The sequence below is a fragment of the Sturnira hondurensis genome, unplaced genomic scaffold (genome assembly GCF_014824575.4).
Source record: "Sturnira hondurensis isolate 20B ecotype Veracruz unplaced genomic scaffold, ASM1482457v3 Scaffold0014384, whole genome shotgun sequence".
NCBI classification, from domain to species: Eukaryota; Metazoa; Chordata; class Mammalia; order Chiroptera; family Phyllostomidae; genus Sturnira; species Sturnira hondurensis.
Genome location: NW_028087015.1, coordinates 895,454 through 912,531, shown reverse-complemented (window position 1 = coordinate 912,531; position 17,078 = coordinate 895,454). Strand labels below are relative to the sequence as shown.

The window sequence follows — 17,078 nt, the reverse complement described above, 5'->3', positions numbered from 1 at the left end:
AGCTGGGCGACAGGAAGGGTCCGCAGGGGCGGAGCTCCGCCTCCTGGCTGCGGGGTTGGGAGCCGGCCTCGGAGAGTGGCAGCCCTCGGAGGGCGAGGCGCCAGCGGAGAGGGGCGGAGATGCGGGCGCTGGTTGGCGCGGGCTCGGGGGCGGGGCGCACGGGGCTGGACCGAAGGCGGGACGGAGCTGGGCGCCGGAGCTGCGAGCTGACGGAGAGGAGTCGCGAGCAGCTGGAGCGGAGTTGGAGGAAGCAGTGGCTGCAGCAGCGGGCGAGAGGGTTGGAGACCGAGAACTCGGGATCGGGAACGCTGGTGGGTCGGAGCCGGGTCTGAGGTGTGTCGGAGCTGTGTGTGCAGGAGGCCGCCACTGCAGCCCGGGCCCGGGAGAGGAAGGAAGCCGGCCAGCAGGGGAGGTAGGCGGTGGCAGCGGGTCCGGGTGTGTGTGCTCGGGAGGGGGAGGCTGTGTGTGCGCGCGGCTGTCGCCTCTCTCTTCCTGTCACCAGCAGCGGCTTCTTCAGTGAAGCTGAGCGGGAGGAAAGTGGTCGGTCGCCCGTCTTCCTCGATGCCGGCATCTCCCGCCTGCCCTGGGCCGGGCTCGTGGCCAATGGTCTGGCTCCTGTTTGCCGGTCCTTTCGAGCTGGCGCTGCACGCCGCCGGGTGCAACCGTCCTTGGAGTTGCAGGAAACCTCTGGCTTTACCCCACCGTTCAGTCCCCGCACATTTCTGAGGTTCCTCACTGTCGCTTTTATGCAGTTTTCCAGGGCCCTTCACTGGAGGAGAGCTCCCTGACCGCTGCCTTGGCGTTAGCGGGAGGGAGGGAGCGTTGCCTTCCTCCACTCCCTCCAGCTGCAACCAGGGTCGCTACTCCGGCCTTTACCCCGGCGGGCGGGGCGGTGGTGGTCCCCGGAGCTCACAACCAGCCACCCCCACCTCCCCGAAGTTTGCCTCCCTCCTCTTCCGGGGTGGAGGAAGTGCGCCTCGGGGCGGCTGATCGCTGGGGCCCCTACTCAGCCTCTCGTGCTGGCTGGGCCTGGGCAGGTTGTTGGAGATACGTTTAATAGGGTCTTGGAACAGCCGGAAATCCAGCTTTTTGTAACACAGGCAGAGACTGGAGGGACTTGCTCAGCAATATGGAGCCGGTTAAGGAGCGTAAGAGAGCGTGCAAGCCCGAGCTAAAATATCGTGGGGAACAGTCTGAAAACCACAGCTCTAACACTCACTTCCCAAGGGCAGAAACTGCCCAGCAGATCACCAGACAAAGAGAACTGAAAAGCTCAGGCCAACCACTCCAGTCCAGAAATGTACTTTGGTAACCAGAAATCGAGCATGAAATGTAAGGGTGTAAATAGAATGTCTGTTACACGTTGAATGCAGAATGTGCGTGAACTGGATTGGGGGACATTCTTATGCTTCTCTGGGCACTGCTAATATCGAAAAGGTCTCACTTTCACCGTGAATCTTGGTGGAGCTGCAGCGCTCTTGGCACCTGAGTATGAGTTCACTCTTTTGGGAGGTGGGGTTTAGGACTTTAGAAGCCATAGGATTTTTTTCTTTCCTTTTCCTCTTTGTCAGTACGAAGTACGAATGGATAAAGCAGTTCCGGGTTTTGAATGCAGCATGACATTGTCATTTCAGTGTGTCATTTCAAGTTTAAGTTGTTAGGCGGGACATTCACAAAGCTTATTGACTCGGGCTTAAGGTGCAGTTGTCTTTGAATATTTCATTACCTAGTGTTGCGTTTTGGCAACTTTTAAGACAAGGAGATATTAGCTAGGAAAGGTTGGAGTAGGTAAGCAGGTTCATTTCTGAAGCAGGCTATCAGAGTAATGCATCTTCAAGGTGTAAAATCTTTGGGACTTTGGTGACTTTTGCACAGGAGCCTACAAACATCTTTAATTGTTGAAAAGAAAATAAAAAGCACCCCCTGCCCCCAGTTACAATTTTTTTGACAGATTGTGCTGTTCTTGAAATAATCAGTTTAAAAGCAGAGGATGATGGGTGTTTTAGGAACAAAAGTTGCTTAAACTTTGGGAAGCAAATATTTTGATCACTACAAAGAAAATACCCTAAGAGTGATTTTGAGGGGAGGTCCTTTTGAAGTTTGGGAAGGTGTGTTTGGTTCAGAATCAAAGTTCAAACTGGGAAGGCCAGTGGAGGAGGCCGCCTGCTTTGCAGAAGTTGGGTCCTGCCAGTGTTGGCTGCCTCTGCTTTTATATGCCAGTTGCTGGTAGGTAGTAAAGAGTCGTACTTTTTCTGTTCAAGTGTGTAAGTTTTCATGGTTGGAAGAAAGTTTTATGTATCTGATACTGGTTTTCAAAGTGTTAGGTGCATTTGCTTTTTAAACTTTCTTCTTGATTTGGGCCTGTTCTTGCCAGTTGCATAACAGAACTCTGCAATGTTACACACTGTTATCTGCTGTTTTATCTAATATTGTAAAATGATATCACTGTCTTTTCTCATCTGTGATGATGACAGCCAGTGTGAAAAAAGCATTTCACTTCCCATTAATTTATTGTCTACCTTTAGCTATTTCTTGAAATTGAAATACATTAAGATCAGGAAATCCCCACAGCCTAAGGTTGGTTTTGGAAAACAGAAGTGTATACAGTAAATTATAGGTAATACATATTTTGGTTTTTGACAGTGGTGGAGGGAGTGTGCATTTAACTGCTGGGGTCATCCCGTGGGCAGCTGATTTTAGAAGAGTTTTGTGTTTCAAATGCAAACCTACTGCACTTGCCCAAATTTTGTGTTAAAAGTGTTGGCCAGACCTTTGATTAAATTCTTCCAGGAATGCCGTGTTAGTTTTAGGTTAGTATGTTGGTTGAAATTTCTTTCCTTACGTAATTTAGGGGAATATCCTAAAAACCCATACTCTGTAAGATTGTTCGTTGAAATAGGAACGATTCTAGGTCAGCTTTTATTGTGCTGGCATCTTGTAATTTGCAAAATGTGTTTTATTGAGTAAAGAGATGGTGCATGAACAGATTGAAAAAAACATTTTATGGCCAGGTAGACTGTAGAACGCTGAGATGATGTTTGCATTTGGGGTTTTGCTTTTCATTCTCACATCTGGTGCCTACACGATGCAGAGAAAATGGGAAGTGCATTTTTCAGTGCACTGTACATGTCAGAGAGGCTCCTCACAGACCTCCCTTTTCTGGAGGGCACAGGGGTTTGCCAGTGAAGGCGAGGGAGTGGAGTGTCTCTGTGAAGCCCTGAGAAGGTGAGAAAGTTACTTGTTAATAGAAGGAAGGGGTTATCAATTACTTTTTTACCTTAGAAGGCACAATATAAAGTATATAACATTTTTAAAGCAAAAACTTAGCCTGTAAATAGTTTTTAAAATGTTCATATTATTTACTGCCTTTTTAACCCCTAGCTCCTTCACCTATACCCCTAATGTGATTACTTTTGCCACAATTCTGCCAATGCTGTTATTGGAATAACTTGCCCAAAACTGTGGCAATTAAAAGCCATTTCATGTATATTATGCCAGATGAGCTGAAAAATAGACTGTGTAATCAATCACCCATAAACTTTTCTGTTTGGCTTATGTTAGTTGTTTTGTTTTGTTTTTTTAATCATAGAATGAATGTAGTATAGATTTTGTTTTAAAAAATCCTACTATAAAAACAACTTTGGAGATTTTTAAAGTCTGACTCCCAGCGTTTTCTTAAGGCAAATCAAATACATACCTACAGGCACCTGTAGTCAAAATAGTTTTCAGGTTAACAAACCCCTCCTCCTCCCCCTATTATTTAAGTCACAGGAATCTGGCCAAAATGTAAGGAGACTCTACCAGTGGGTGGAGTACTTTATAAAGCCAGGTGCCTGGGCCATTGTGCCTTGCCCTTCGCCCCCTCACTGGACCCCCAGTGGTCCAGACTCAGGGCTCAGCCCCGGGAGGTGAGGCTGTAACATGAGGATTCTGCTGCCTTCCGTCCCTGGAGAATTGCATTTGTGCCCTCAACTTTTCCAGACAGCTAGAGAGTGCAACCAAACCCTGTTGGAGCCCAATGTTGTCCCCTAACTCCACCCCCTACCTGACACACACACCCACACACCCTTGCTGCCTCCTGAGTCTCCTCTGCTCTGACCTTTGCAGAGACACCCTCTGCCTCAGGCCAGGAGACGTCTAGATGGGCAAAGTCCACACACAGCCTTTATCTACCTGAGTCTATCTGTTTGCTCTGAGAAGGAGATAAGGGGACAGCAGAGAGTTTTATTGTAGCTAGCTCCAGGACTCATGTAGAGCAGTTTGCAGCATTTAGAGGCAACCCAAAAGAAAATTCCTGGCAAATGTTCCTGTTTTTAAATAGGAATCGTATAAATGGCTGTGCCATTCAATACTACTACTGATAGTAGTAGCAATAGCAATAATACTATAGCTGCCTGTTTCTAGTTATGGAACTTCAGGCAAATTAACTTCCCTGCTTGTTTTCTCATCTGTGAGATGGGGAGGTCTTCTCATCTGTGTACCTACGGTGTCTGTAAGGATTAAATGAGTTGGATAGGCACAAAATTCAAAAGTACTAAGCCTGGCTCATGGTGTCAGTTTTAATTATTAAGCTCTAACTATCAAGCATGGAGCTCAGTGCTTTCTATATGGGATTTAATTTAATCTTCATAATGACCCTATGAGCTATAGATTTGCTTTTTTGTGTCTACCTCAAAGATGCTAAAATTGTGCCACACAGAGGTTTAAGTAACTTGCCCAAATTTGCAAATCTAGGCACTGATGGGGACAGCTGCTGAGTCTGAAGCCTAGTGTGTTATTTTCTAACAAGAGGAGGGACTTAGACTGTGTACTTCAGTCCCCTCATTCCATGGAGCCTCCTCAGGGCCTCTTTTCAGTGATCGTGCAGAGTCGGAATGGTCAGCCTGATGGCCGTTCCTGGGTGGTGGGATGTTTCTCAGGCCCAGGGAGCTGCAGTCTGAGAGCCTGCATCAGCCTTTCTTCTTGCCTCCAGGTGATGACCTCTGAGCCTAAGAGCTGCCTCCAGCTGGGCCTGGGTCTCTCTCTCTGCCCTGCCTGCAGGCTGCGGCGTCAGGCCACTACTTTGCTTTCTGGGTAGTCTTGCCTCCTTATCCTTCCCTTGTTGCTTCACCTGGGTTTGTCCCGGGCCCCCACCCTAGTCCCCACCCCCAAAAGGGCTTGCAGGTAGGAGTCTTGACCTGGACACCCTGCTTCCTCCCAGTATAAACTCAGCCCTGAGCGTAGCAGCTGGCAGCATGTTCTGGTTGGTTTGAAAATCAGTGGAGATATTGGATGACTGTGACTTCAGGATTAATCTGATCCCATCTTTTAAATTTTGTTTTAATTAAGGTAAAATTCATATGCCATAAAATTTATCTAGAATGCTTCATTTTAAGTTGAAATTCATCATGTTTACTTGGAAATTTTGACTTTTGTTCAGTTCAATTTTTATGATTTTTAGGACATATCTAAAAAGTGGAACAATTTTTAAATGGTGATTTTTGTTTTTTAAAGACTATGTACATTTAGGCCCTGGCTGGTGTGGCTCAGTGGATTGAGGGCTGGCCTGTGAACCAAAGGGTCGCTGGTTTGATTCCCAGTCAAGGCACAAGTCTGTGTTGTGGGCCAGGTCCCCAGTAGGGGGTGCAAGAGAGGCAGCCGCGCCTTGATGTTTCCCTTTCCCCTGCCTTTTCTCCCCTCCCTAAAAATAAATAAATAAATTCTTTTTTAAAAAAGACTGAACTTTGGTGGGGAGCTTGCCCTGGACTCAGAGCCCGCACGCTGAGGAGGGAGAGATGAGATGCAGGGAGGTGAGGCTGAGGGCTCAGGAACCCCTCCACAGCCTTTGCGTCGGGATTGCAGACCCATTTGGTGCTGAGACCGGTGCCAAATTGCTAATGTTATCACAGGATAGAATTCTAGGATCAGGATATAGTCCTGATTTATTTAAAGTGACTTAGAAATATCCTTTATTCCTGCCTTGCACCAAGTTTGCTACATCCTTGTCTTTTGTAAAAGGGTCATGAGTAAGTTGACAAAATCAAAGGACTTTTCAAGGAATGTTGTTTAGGTCTTTGCCAAAATGCCTGTAGGTTATAGGGTTAAATTGAAATTTTACTTTTAGGCAGTTGTATGTTAAGAAGTCATGGTTGCTTCTTGTCAGGCATAGAAACAACATTGATTTTGAGGAACAGAATGAGAATTGCTCAGTATCTTAGCAGAGAAGAGAACATATACTTCCAAGTAACAGTATTGCATGTAGTCTTTAAAAGAATTGAAAGACTGGAGCAAAGTCATTCCCTTAAAGGAGAGTTTGAACTGTTCATATGATGTAATAGAAGAGTAAGTTAATTTGTTACTTGTAAGATTCTTTTGTTATAGCAACATATATATGCATTAGCTTGGAGACTAGGTATCATAGCATCACTTTGTTTATTTGAAAACATGAACTTATGGATGGTGGATATTGTCCACCTATAAAGAACCTGCACTTTGTGAATAATAATGCTAGCGCCGGGTAGAGATGTTTCAGTGGACAGGTATGTGGACCCCAGGAGACTGAAGGTGAAATCTTGTGGATCTGGGCAATGTAGACCCTGCAGATCTGTCGGCTTAGGGCTCCGCTGGTCTCTGGAGGATAATGCGGTCATTGCCAGTGCCTCAGGCCGCTGAGCCTTCTGCATTCCTGTGGAGAACTGGAGGCTGAGAGAATAGAGGACTTGTCAGGCCTCCAGATGTGATCGCCCTTGTGACTGTGGATTGATACTTCACACATCCCCCGAAGGGAAAACTGAGTTTTTAGAAATTGTGCAGTGAGGAGCCTGGGATGGCCACCGTGGGCACAGATGCCGCAGGGGTACAGGTGGCAGAAGCTTAAGCTCACAGAGCAGAAATGGGCAGGATTCCAGAAGTGGGCAGCCTTCCAGAAGCGATGTGCCCATATTCTTTTATTCACTAGTTTACGGACTTCTTTGGCAACCATGCATTTTAATGAAGTCTCTTTGGAAGGAAATTTGCATGGTCCTAAATGCTGGGGCTTAGACTTGACTGAACCGCTGCTGAGTTATAATGGCTCCTTTTTACACAGGTGTGTTGTGAAAGAGCCACACACACAAGCAGTAAGGCTGTTGTCCGAGAGAGTGAAAACCAGAGGTCAGAGTGTAGGGACAGGGAATGTGCATCATCGGCCCCATGGACGTATCTGGGCCGTCCTTGGGCAGCGAAGCAAGTTGAGCTCGGGCAGTAGATTCCAGTTGTGGTGAGAGTGGGGGCTCTGGGGCCAGGCTGCCTGGGCCTGAATCCCGGTTCCCAGTGTCAGCTGCTCAGTGTTGTCGTGGCCACCACGCTAAATTCTTTGCACCTGTGTTCCTCCCATGAAAGGTAACAGTTATTGATAGTACCTTCCTTGTGATGATCTCCCTGTTGAATGTGTTAATTGTATTGTTTTGAATGTGTTAATACATATCTGGCTCCCAATAAATACTAGATGATGATTGAACAGCTCCCTGGTATCAGGTGGTGACCATGACGACAACGACAATCGTCAAAATGGGCCTGGTGGTCAGGAGAAAGTGTGCAGTGTGTAGCAGGAGAGCGGTGCTTGCCTCTTCTTAGCCAAGGACACTGTGTACCTCGCCCTAGGACACGATCCGGTCATCACCCAAGTGACTACTCGACTCTCCCTCTTCTCTTACAACATTGCTCTCCAACCACTGAATTGGCACTGAGTCCTGGCTGATCTTGAATTGTTTCCATCGATCTCCCTGGCCTTGATGGTGGAGGCCCAGAAGACAGGAGCGGTGTGTTTGGCCTTCAGTCCTAGAGTCAGAGGAGATCGGGGTTCTTTTTATCAGACGAGGGCCCGGGGTCCTGTACAGGATTTATCTTACACAGCCTAGCAGGCTTCTTTTTGCAAATGGTGAGGGAGGGGGAATTTGTGGAGACATTCGGGGGGTCTCTGGCACTTGTAGCAGAGATTGCTACTCTTAGAATCTGGCCTCGTTAAAGCCAGAAGGTTCCTCGGGGTTATTTTTGTCTTCACACAAATTTAGCCTCGGGCCAACATAAGCACAGTTTTCAGGTTTGTAATATCTTCACCAGTCATGGAACCCTTCTTACCACGGTGTCCCCTGGTGAGGAGCATGGGTAGCTACAGAAGTATGTGGTGAACAGGGGCTTGGTGATTGCCGAAATTCTGTTAAGAATCTCACCAAACTGGCTCACTGGGTTGTTGAAAAAGAGGAAGCCATAGGCAGCAGTTGGAGGAAAGATTTACCAGCCTACTGGTTGAGGATTTTTTTTTCTTCTTCCAAAAAGACACACACTGCCTAGAAAAGCTAACAAAAATTCCAAGGCAGATTTGGAGGAATTGCATTATTCTTAGGCATATTGCCTGGTTTCCAGGCATTTATGGATATGTAAATTTTTATATTCTTTAGAGCTCTGTGTCTCATTTGTACAGAGTACATTTGTACTAAAAATGAGATTTGCTAAATCTACAGTTTTGTGTGAATTTATGCGGTGAATATTTAATTTGATTCTGGATCTTGCGAAAAGGGAGGCTGTCTTCAAACATAATATAGTTTATTTTTTCATCCACTCTACTGGTTGCCTTAATTTTTTTCTCTGACAAATGAAATACAAAGTAGAATACTAACCCAAATGAATATTCTTGCTACACAAAGATTTCCAGTGTTTGTTTTGCTTCTTTTAATATGTAACTCTCCTAAGAGTGTTATTATATTACAGCTAAGAGGCTTTAGCCATGTAAAGTTGAATACTTTACACTTCTGAATGCCAACATAACAATTACTCTGTGATTAGATTTTGCTTCTTAAGATACCTACACTGAAGAGTGCCTATAATATTAAACTTCTAAAGTGTTCCACGCTGTAAAACTTACACAAGCTCTCTTTGATATAGCACACAGAAATTGTGTGGCTTTTGATTTTATTGCTTTATTATTCACCCACCTTAACTGAAAGCTTCAGGTTGCTTTGGCTCTTTATAATAAAGATAATGATGAAAATGAACAGGGTGCCAAGTGTGTATGTGGGCACACTTTGGTGTTGGCAGCCCAAGGTGAACTTACTAACTCGCTCACTTAGACGATCTTTGACTCTAATGCCTCTGTCTCCACTGCGTTAAAAAAAGAAAGAAAAAACTTTCATTTCCCATTTCTCCCTCCACTAAGCTATCTTCATAGAGTAATGTGCAGCAACTGTCTCTACTTCCTCTTCAGTTCCTTAACTCCTTAAGTTCTAGTTACTCTCCTCAATACTAGTAGACCGAAGCCTGCTTTCTCAAAAGTCAGTGAGGCTGCCTCTTTGCCTCTAGGCGGTTTAGGTTCCCTGTTCTTGCTCTTTCCCAAATCTGATATTTGCTTAGTCACATCTGTATCTAAGGTCATGCCGCACATTCCATTCTGTCTTCAGGTTCCTGCTGTTAGATATTGTCTCTCCCTCCTCTGAACTCCGCAGCATTTAGTCTCTGCTGTTTTCTGGCATTTACCGAATGTTCTTGTATGCCATTTCCTTGCGTACCAGTCTTATCTCTGGTGTGACTCTGCCACACGCCAGCACTATTTCCACGCTTGCCTAGTGCTCTTAGAAGGCAGGGACCGTCTCACTCATCTTTGTTGTCGATACTGTGTCAACCAATAGCACACTGGCCCGTGTACAACTGCCAAACTGATTAAGTACTGGTTGAATGGAAGTAGAAATTCAAATTCACACAGATGGCAGAGTGTGATACTCATTCATGAGTCTTGTTTTCCCTTTGCTAGGTGAAGCTCGTGCCTCGAGTGCAACAGTAAAATCAGACGACAGATGGACAGTGTGACGAGCGTGTCGGAAAGGATTGGGCCTCGCGGCGAGAGTCAGCCTGTAGTCCAAGTGTTGACGAGCTGCTGAAAAGGAAGCCAGTGCGAGAACTGCGCCCTGCAAAGGAAGCGGAGCCCTGTCTTCAGTCGCACCATTGATGGAGGACAGATGGACAGCCAATGGCCAATCACCTCTCTTAAACCTTCGGAGAGTTGTCCTTTGTCCTCGGCTGGACACGTACTAGGAATCTTAACACACTCTCTGAGTTCACGTTCCACAGAAGCGTAAACGAGCCTGCAGCGTGTAACCAGCCTCACCTGTCGCATGGTCACAGGTTTGCAAGCATGAGTGCCGAGGCGTACCAGTACAGAGCACTGTATGACTATAAAAAGGAACGGGAAGAAGATATTGACTTGCATTTGGGTGATATATTGACGGTGAATAAGGGGTCCTTAGTAGCTCTCGGATTCAGTGACGGACAGGAAGCCAGGCCAGAAGAAATTGGCTGGTTAAATGGCTACAATGAAACCACAGGGGAGAGAGGGGACTTTCCGGGAACTTATGTAGAATATATTGGAAGGAAAAAGATCTCACCTCCCACCCCAAAGCCCCGGCCACCTCGACCCCTTCCTGTTGCGCCAGGTTCTTCAAAAACTGAAGCAGAAAGTGAGCAGCAAGGTCAGTATTGATGAGTGATTGCTTAATGGGTCGCGCTGAAATGCTCTGGGCAGAAGTCGTTTTGACAACTTCACCTGAACTTCTATGTGGTGCCTAAAAGCTTGACCAATCGTAATGCAACCAGAAATTGTGTTTGTGGGGTGAGGGTTTAGTTCTAGGCAGGTGATACCTGAGAACCTGTTTAGTGAGTGTCTTCAAGCACTGCTGTTGTAGTTGTGATTGAATTAAATACTTACTGCTTTTTTATTCTTATAAATGGTATTATATGTTTAAATCATTATTTTGAGGAAAATAGAGGGTAAGTCTAATGTAAGTATATATTTAACATTAACGTGAGTTGTATGGAAAAATGTAGAGAGTAATAAAATGACCACAGAACTCAGGGGAGAAGAAACCATTGTTTTTATAACCTGGTGTCCGCCCCTCGGTTTCCTCTCCAGCAACACGGCGCCTACAGCTGAAACCTAACCCCTCAGTTAGTGTAGAAGTAGAGGGAGTTCTCTTCCTTCATGGGCAGTGTCAGATGGAGCATCAGTGCCTATAAGTATGCCTGGCCTTCACAGGGAAAAAAGATAACTGAATACTTTTCTTAAATGGAAACCACCTTGATTTGAAACCACTTTGTCGCTGGAGATGGTCCACATTTGAGATTTGTGCACAGCTGTTCACAGGGTTTCTTTTGTCTGTTCAGTTTCACACAGAGACAAGTCTTTTTACCCAGCTTTGCTATTGTCCACTTTGTCAATTCATTTCCCCAAGGGTAAATTTCAAGCATTTTTTTTGTGCTTGTGTAATTGTTTTGCCCTCCGAGACTGAGACTGGTGTGGAAAGGTATGTTTAAAACAGGTGGGCTCGGTGGCAGTGGTTATGTGTTGACTAGAACTGACTGGGGCATCACAAGGTATTTCTGGAAGAGATTCCAATACCATTATGCTTTCTTTAATGTTGGCTTATTCTAGCAAAAATTACTGAGGCAGTGAGAATAAGAAGCAGAAAATAAGGGTAAATGCTTCCTTTTAGTGTAGAGTCATACTGGGATTGGGAATATTTTATAAAAGTCAGAGAATTTACTAAGGATGCCTGAAGGGAAGTGCATTTCCCTCCGCCACCCAACCGAAGAGAGGTGTTGGCTTCATGAACGTCCCTGGCAATAATGTCCACGCATGTTTTACTGTACACTTCAAAAGCAAAATTTAGTTTTTTTCAGGTGAGTTGAAATTTTGGTGCATACACACATGTAGTCAACCATTGTGTTTTGCATAATTTCACTTAGCAAATCAAAGGTATATACATAGTTTTTCTCCCCACCAAAACACATGTTTTTAATTTAACCTTTTGTTTTGTAAGTTAGAAACATGTCTTTATAAATAACTAGGTTAATTCAAAAGGAAAAATGGTTTCATTTATCCCACAATACAAAAGATTGTAGGACGTAAATATATCTGAATTGGATTAGAGCAGATTGTGTAAAAGGTGGAAAGAGATATCATCAATATTAGTGACAAAAAGATTTTGTAAAAATAATTTTCAACAAAATTGCATTTGATAACTGCTTTTGGATATATTATACAGGAATACAAATCTTTTTTTTTTAATAAAAATCTTGTTAGGTCTTAAACTCTTTTATAATGCTTTCTTTATCATGTAATATGACAATTGAAATTTTAACAGCTTTTTAATTTTTTTAAATCACAGAAATGTAGAGTAACACAGAAGTTTTTAGCAGAATTTAGGAAAGAGACCGTGATAATGTGCATGAAATGATTAGAAAGAACACGCCCAGTTATAAATGAGGAAGTAAGAATAATTGAGATGTTGAAAAGACAGAGTTGGGGGTGTCTGGCGGGGAATGTAGAACCAAACATTAGGTTTTCTAGAAATGTTAACCCTGTGTTCTCATTTATGTTTTTTAAAGCAACATTAATTTACCTTTTAAAAAAGATTTTATTTATTTATTTTTAAAAGAGAAGGGGAAGGGAGAAAGAGAGGGAGAGAAATATCAATGTGTGGTTGTGTCTCGCACGCCCCCTGCTGGGGACCTGGCCCTCAGCCCAGGCATGTGCACTGCCTAGGAATCAAACCGGCGACCATTTGGTTCACAGGCTGGCACTCAATCCACTGAGCCACATCAGCCAGGGCATAATACTGTGTTCTCATTTAAATATGATTCCTAGGAAATAAGAATTTTGTAGCTCCTACTAGCTACATGTCAAATTGATATGGAAAGTAGTTATAAGGAGAAATTTAGATGTTAAAACCTATGGGTCTCTGATTTCTTTTGCCTAATCATGTATGTATTTGAAAAACCTTTGTAGTGACAATATGTGTGAGGGCAAGAAGGGGTAGTTCTTTTCTCTTATTGTAATTGAATTCTTTGGCCTTTTTCTCCTTTTGCTTCCTGCCCCTACATGACTTAGCCTATTTTTCGTGTTTGCCTGCCTTTGTCTTATTAGGAGGTGACCCCTGAGGTCTGAGGACTACTTGCATGTCTCTGTCATTGAGACAGTGTCTGTGGACTGTTGGCACACCCCTGGAATGGGCCTGGGGGAAGCAGTACTGGGGCCTGCCTGCCCTACCAATCACGTACACCTTGTTCCCTCTGCCTGCTGTCTTCTCTGTTTTTAAAAGAAAGTCATCGTTAGACTCTGGCCAAAAGTAAATTCTGTGTGATGTATTCCTTCTTATGTAAAAAAAACGCTTTTCCACTGTCCTTGTATGTTCCTGGAAATAACGCTGGGACACGTAACTTTGGAGGAGCTGTGGAGAGAGTCAGAAAAGCCCATTTGAGAATCTAATACACAACTAACTCCTCTCAGGAAAATATACTGAAATGTTCCACCAGTACATTTTGTGTTCATTTTTCTTACAAAGCCCTAGCCTATAGTTTGGATTCAGTTTGGTTATTGGGTAATCAATCTGCTATTGATTGAAATTTAAGCAATTCAATAAACATGAACTGCATCCCTGTTTTGTGCTATGAAGCAGGGGTGCATGATGAAATTAAGACCTGAGACAGGCAGCTTGCCCTCTGAGCCCCTCACCTGTCCCCTCCCACCTCAGGGCTGTGCTTTGTCTTCTCTCCTTGGACACTCCCTCAGACATCCCTTTGCCCAGTTTTTGCAAAGCGTTTGTTATCTAAACATTCTTTTACTCACCATATTGATAGTGTGTTGCCTGTTCCTGTGGTAAATTGTAAGCTCCACGAGGGCAGTTGTCATCCCACTATCCTGACTTCCTAGAACAGTACAGTAGGTTCTCTGCAAGCAGATTAATTCTTGTTATTGAAGCTCAACATTTAGCTATTTCAGGCCCACGTTACTGGAAATTAGCCACATGCACGGTCCGTCACGTGGAGGCCTATGACACACAAGCCTATGATAGCCGCTCCTGTTTTTGAAATCATGGCATATTTCTTATTTGCATCATTCACATCTGAGGTATCTTTGCAGCCGTGACCTCGACCATTGTCTACTATGTGTGTCCCCAGAACTGTATTTCTACCCCATGATTAGGAGAGGTACTTCTGTTGGTGGGAAAGTGTGGGAAGACAATGGTTCATTCTGTCTGCTACTTAAGCAAAGTGAGTGTAACATGTTAAGGAAGGTCAGAGAGTTTCCTCTGGCGCAGGTTTTTTTTGCCCTCCTCCTTTTATCTCCTTCCCTTTGCATAGAGCTAAAATTTTCATATGAGGGTCACGTTTCATTTTTCCACAACCCAGTAAAGCTCCATTTTACCTTCTTTGGAGAGAACCTCTTCTGTGTTTTGTACAGATGAAGGGTGTTGATGGGTGTGTTTCCTTCCCCTTATGAGAAACATCCTACCGAAAGACAGCACCCTAGCTTCTGCACTAGGCTGCCCAGACGCTGGCACTTACTCACAGACACATAACCCCACTCAACCCTGCTGCCGTACCTTCCTCTCGCACACAAGGAAGTGAGTTAAATGAAGGAGGTGGGGATGTGGGCACAGGGAAATGAAAATGAGTTTCTTCCTCTCATTAGTAAGCTGTCATGTGGGACTCTTTCTCAAGACGGCATTTTGAGATCCTTTCACTAAAGCGATGCTCATGCAGAGTATTTAGACCAGTGGGATTCTGTGACCATGATAGTTTGTCTAGAATGTTGGAATCCGCTAACTTCCGAGATCACTAAAGGACCTGAGTTCATGACCATTTCCATCCCCCACCCGCACGCTCCTCCCAGGGTGCACTTCTGACTCTGACGAGAGGATCCCAGGTCCCAGCTGGTTTCGCACATGAAACATAAAGCGTGCATTTGATGTGGCTCATTTAAGTTTGGGTCAAAATTCTTTCTAAACAGAAAAAAAGCATGCAATTTGCGTTTGTGTTTCCTGGTTTCCCCAGCTGTGTTAATTTTACGTCTTTCACACCCAGCATTTGGGTGTCCCTCCATGGTTGTCGCTGCCCATCTAGAAAGAAAGCAAGGCTGCAATAAGTCACGTAAGTTGGCAACACTGGACAGAGGTCACAGAGGATAGCGACCTGATCCCAAATCACACATCTTCACTGGGCCCTGTGGTCATAACGTGTCGCTGTTCTTCACAGAACAGCACCTGCGAAAGTAATTTGCTTTGCTTCAGAAACCCCTGCCTTCATGAATTCTGTTTTGTTCAGAATATGCCTTGTCATAACTTCTCTCACCTTTTCTCCAACTGAAATGAGGCTGTGCTCTGAACTTGGAAGGTGGTGTTGTTACAGCCCCCGGAGTGATGGGGTCATGTCGCCCACTTGTGCTGCTGCCTGTCCCCCCCTCCCCGCCCCCAGCCCACCGCTCTGCTTTGTGAGACAGCAGAGATGTTGGCAGGGTCTTTGAAAACAGGGGCCTGGGAGCCCTGTCTCTAACTTCTGTCCAACCAGAAAAATTAATCAGAACACAAGATTTTTTACCCAGGTCTAAAAATTTAGGTGTTTGCCCTCCTTATTTTAGCACAAAATGAAGTACATTTCCCGAAGGTGTAACAATATGATTGGTTAAAGGGTACGTACGTCTGGAGAAAACAAATGTAATAATTAGTTTTGATAAAGTCAGGTGGGCCTAACCTCTTCTCTTATGCCCACAGAATATAGTCCTTAAGTATTAAGTTACATGTGATGAGAACAGTTCTCATGAGAAGCAGCTTTTTTTTTTACTAGGTTCTTGATTTTTAAGACATTTTCCTATTAATTTTGAATTTAGTTATTTTGTTTTCCAGAAATATGACAGAGACAGGAAAGTTACCCTAATGAACAACTTACACATCCAAAGTGATTTGAGAAGGAAGTTTACAAGAAGAGAAAGGACCCTTACTTTTGCTGCTTTTTTGCAGGAAGTGTCTGCCCTGAGCTGGCCAGGCCACGTAGGAGTTGACAGGCAGGCCCTGAGTGGGTAGGGACCCACTGGGGCTCCCACAGGGCAGAGGAAGGCGTCCCTCCCTCCTTCCTCCAGGAAGGGACTTGATTTTCTTTTCCCTGGACTCATGATGACAGTTAAGTTCGGAGTCACAAATAAGACATTGTTTGATGACAACCTTTCTGCCAGGCTACCATGACCCGTATCATTTAGAATCACAGAGCTCGTGGTACGAAAATTGTATTTTCTTCCTTAAGACAGACATATCTTCGGACGCTTTTGTTAAGGCTTCTATGTTCTCTTTCCAAAATGGGTCCAGTATCCCTGTCTCTGCAGCCTAAATAAATCCCTCGTTCCTCTGGTTCGAACAGGAGCCCTGTCAGTGTAGCGAGCCTGTTTTGTTACCTGCAACCAAGCTAGTGTTGCTCCTCTAGTAAAATTGTCATAAAAGGAGAACTCTATATGTTAGAAGTGTTTCCTTTTTAGCTTCGTTTCAATAGAGTCTTTGATAACTTTGATGTCAGTCTTTTCTGGTTTCTGGGTGAATGCATCTTTGTCTAAAACAGGAGAAAATCTGATTAATAAGCACTTTTCCAGTAAGTCTGAGTTTAAGAAAATAAACATTCGAAATTCAGAAATTCAACAACAAATGGTGCCTTACATCTGCTGAGTAGCATCCAAACAGGGGAGAATTTTGTACCTCTGGCAAGTAAGAATACCAAGTATATGGTGCCATTTACATATCCACATTTTTCTTAGTAAAAGAAAACAGATGTCAGCAGTACAGCTGGCCATCCCGTACGTGTGTGTCTCTGTTGCTAACACATTTCCATGAGGAAAAACAGAAAACTGGTTTGAAGGCTGAAACAGGAGAAAATGACTTGTTGCAATAGCTAGGAATGAGAACCGTAATTGCATGATGGATTATATCTTAATGTTTTGAGGTCTTGATTGGGTTTATAGTATTCCATATCAAAACAGTTCTTAGGCCTTCAATGAAATTAATTTAAATAGATGAGGTCAAGGGGAACTAGACATTGGCTTTATTTTATTTCGTTGGGTATGATTTCCCTAAAATGTCAAGTTTAACAAAATATTGTTGGAATACTTTACAAATGTATTATTCCTACTTACTGATTTATGTAAAGGACCATGGTATTTTGTTTCTACTGTGATAATTTTATACAGTGTACCTTGTTAAAATGTTCTGATAGAATATAACTTTGCAGTCAAAACAAACAAATAGCAGCTC

The 17,078-nt window shown here is 44.2% G+C and overlaps 1 protein-coding gene across 1 annotated transcript in view; it reads left to right on the top strand.

Moving 5' to 3' along the window:
* Window positions 1-324: 324 nt before the first annotated feature.
* PIK3R1 (phosphoinositide-3-kinase regulatory subunit 1) overlaps window positions 325-17,078 on the top strand; it is an 82,386-nt gene continuing 65,632 nt past the window's right edge. Inside the window, exons 1-2 of the mRNA XM_037062824.1 lie at window positions 325-412; window positions 9,764-10,478. Of these exons, the coding sequence (XP_036918719.1) occupies window positions 10,145-10,478 (334 nt within the window). The 5' untranslated portion in view covers window positions 325-412; window positions 9,764-10,144. The remainder of the gene's footprint in view (window positions 413-9,763; window positions 10,479-17,078) is intronic.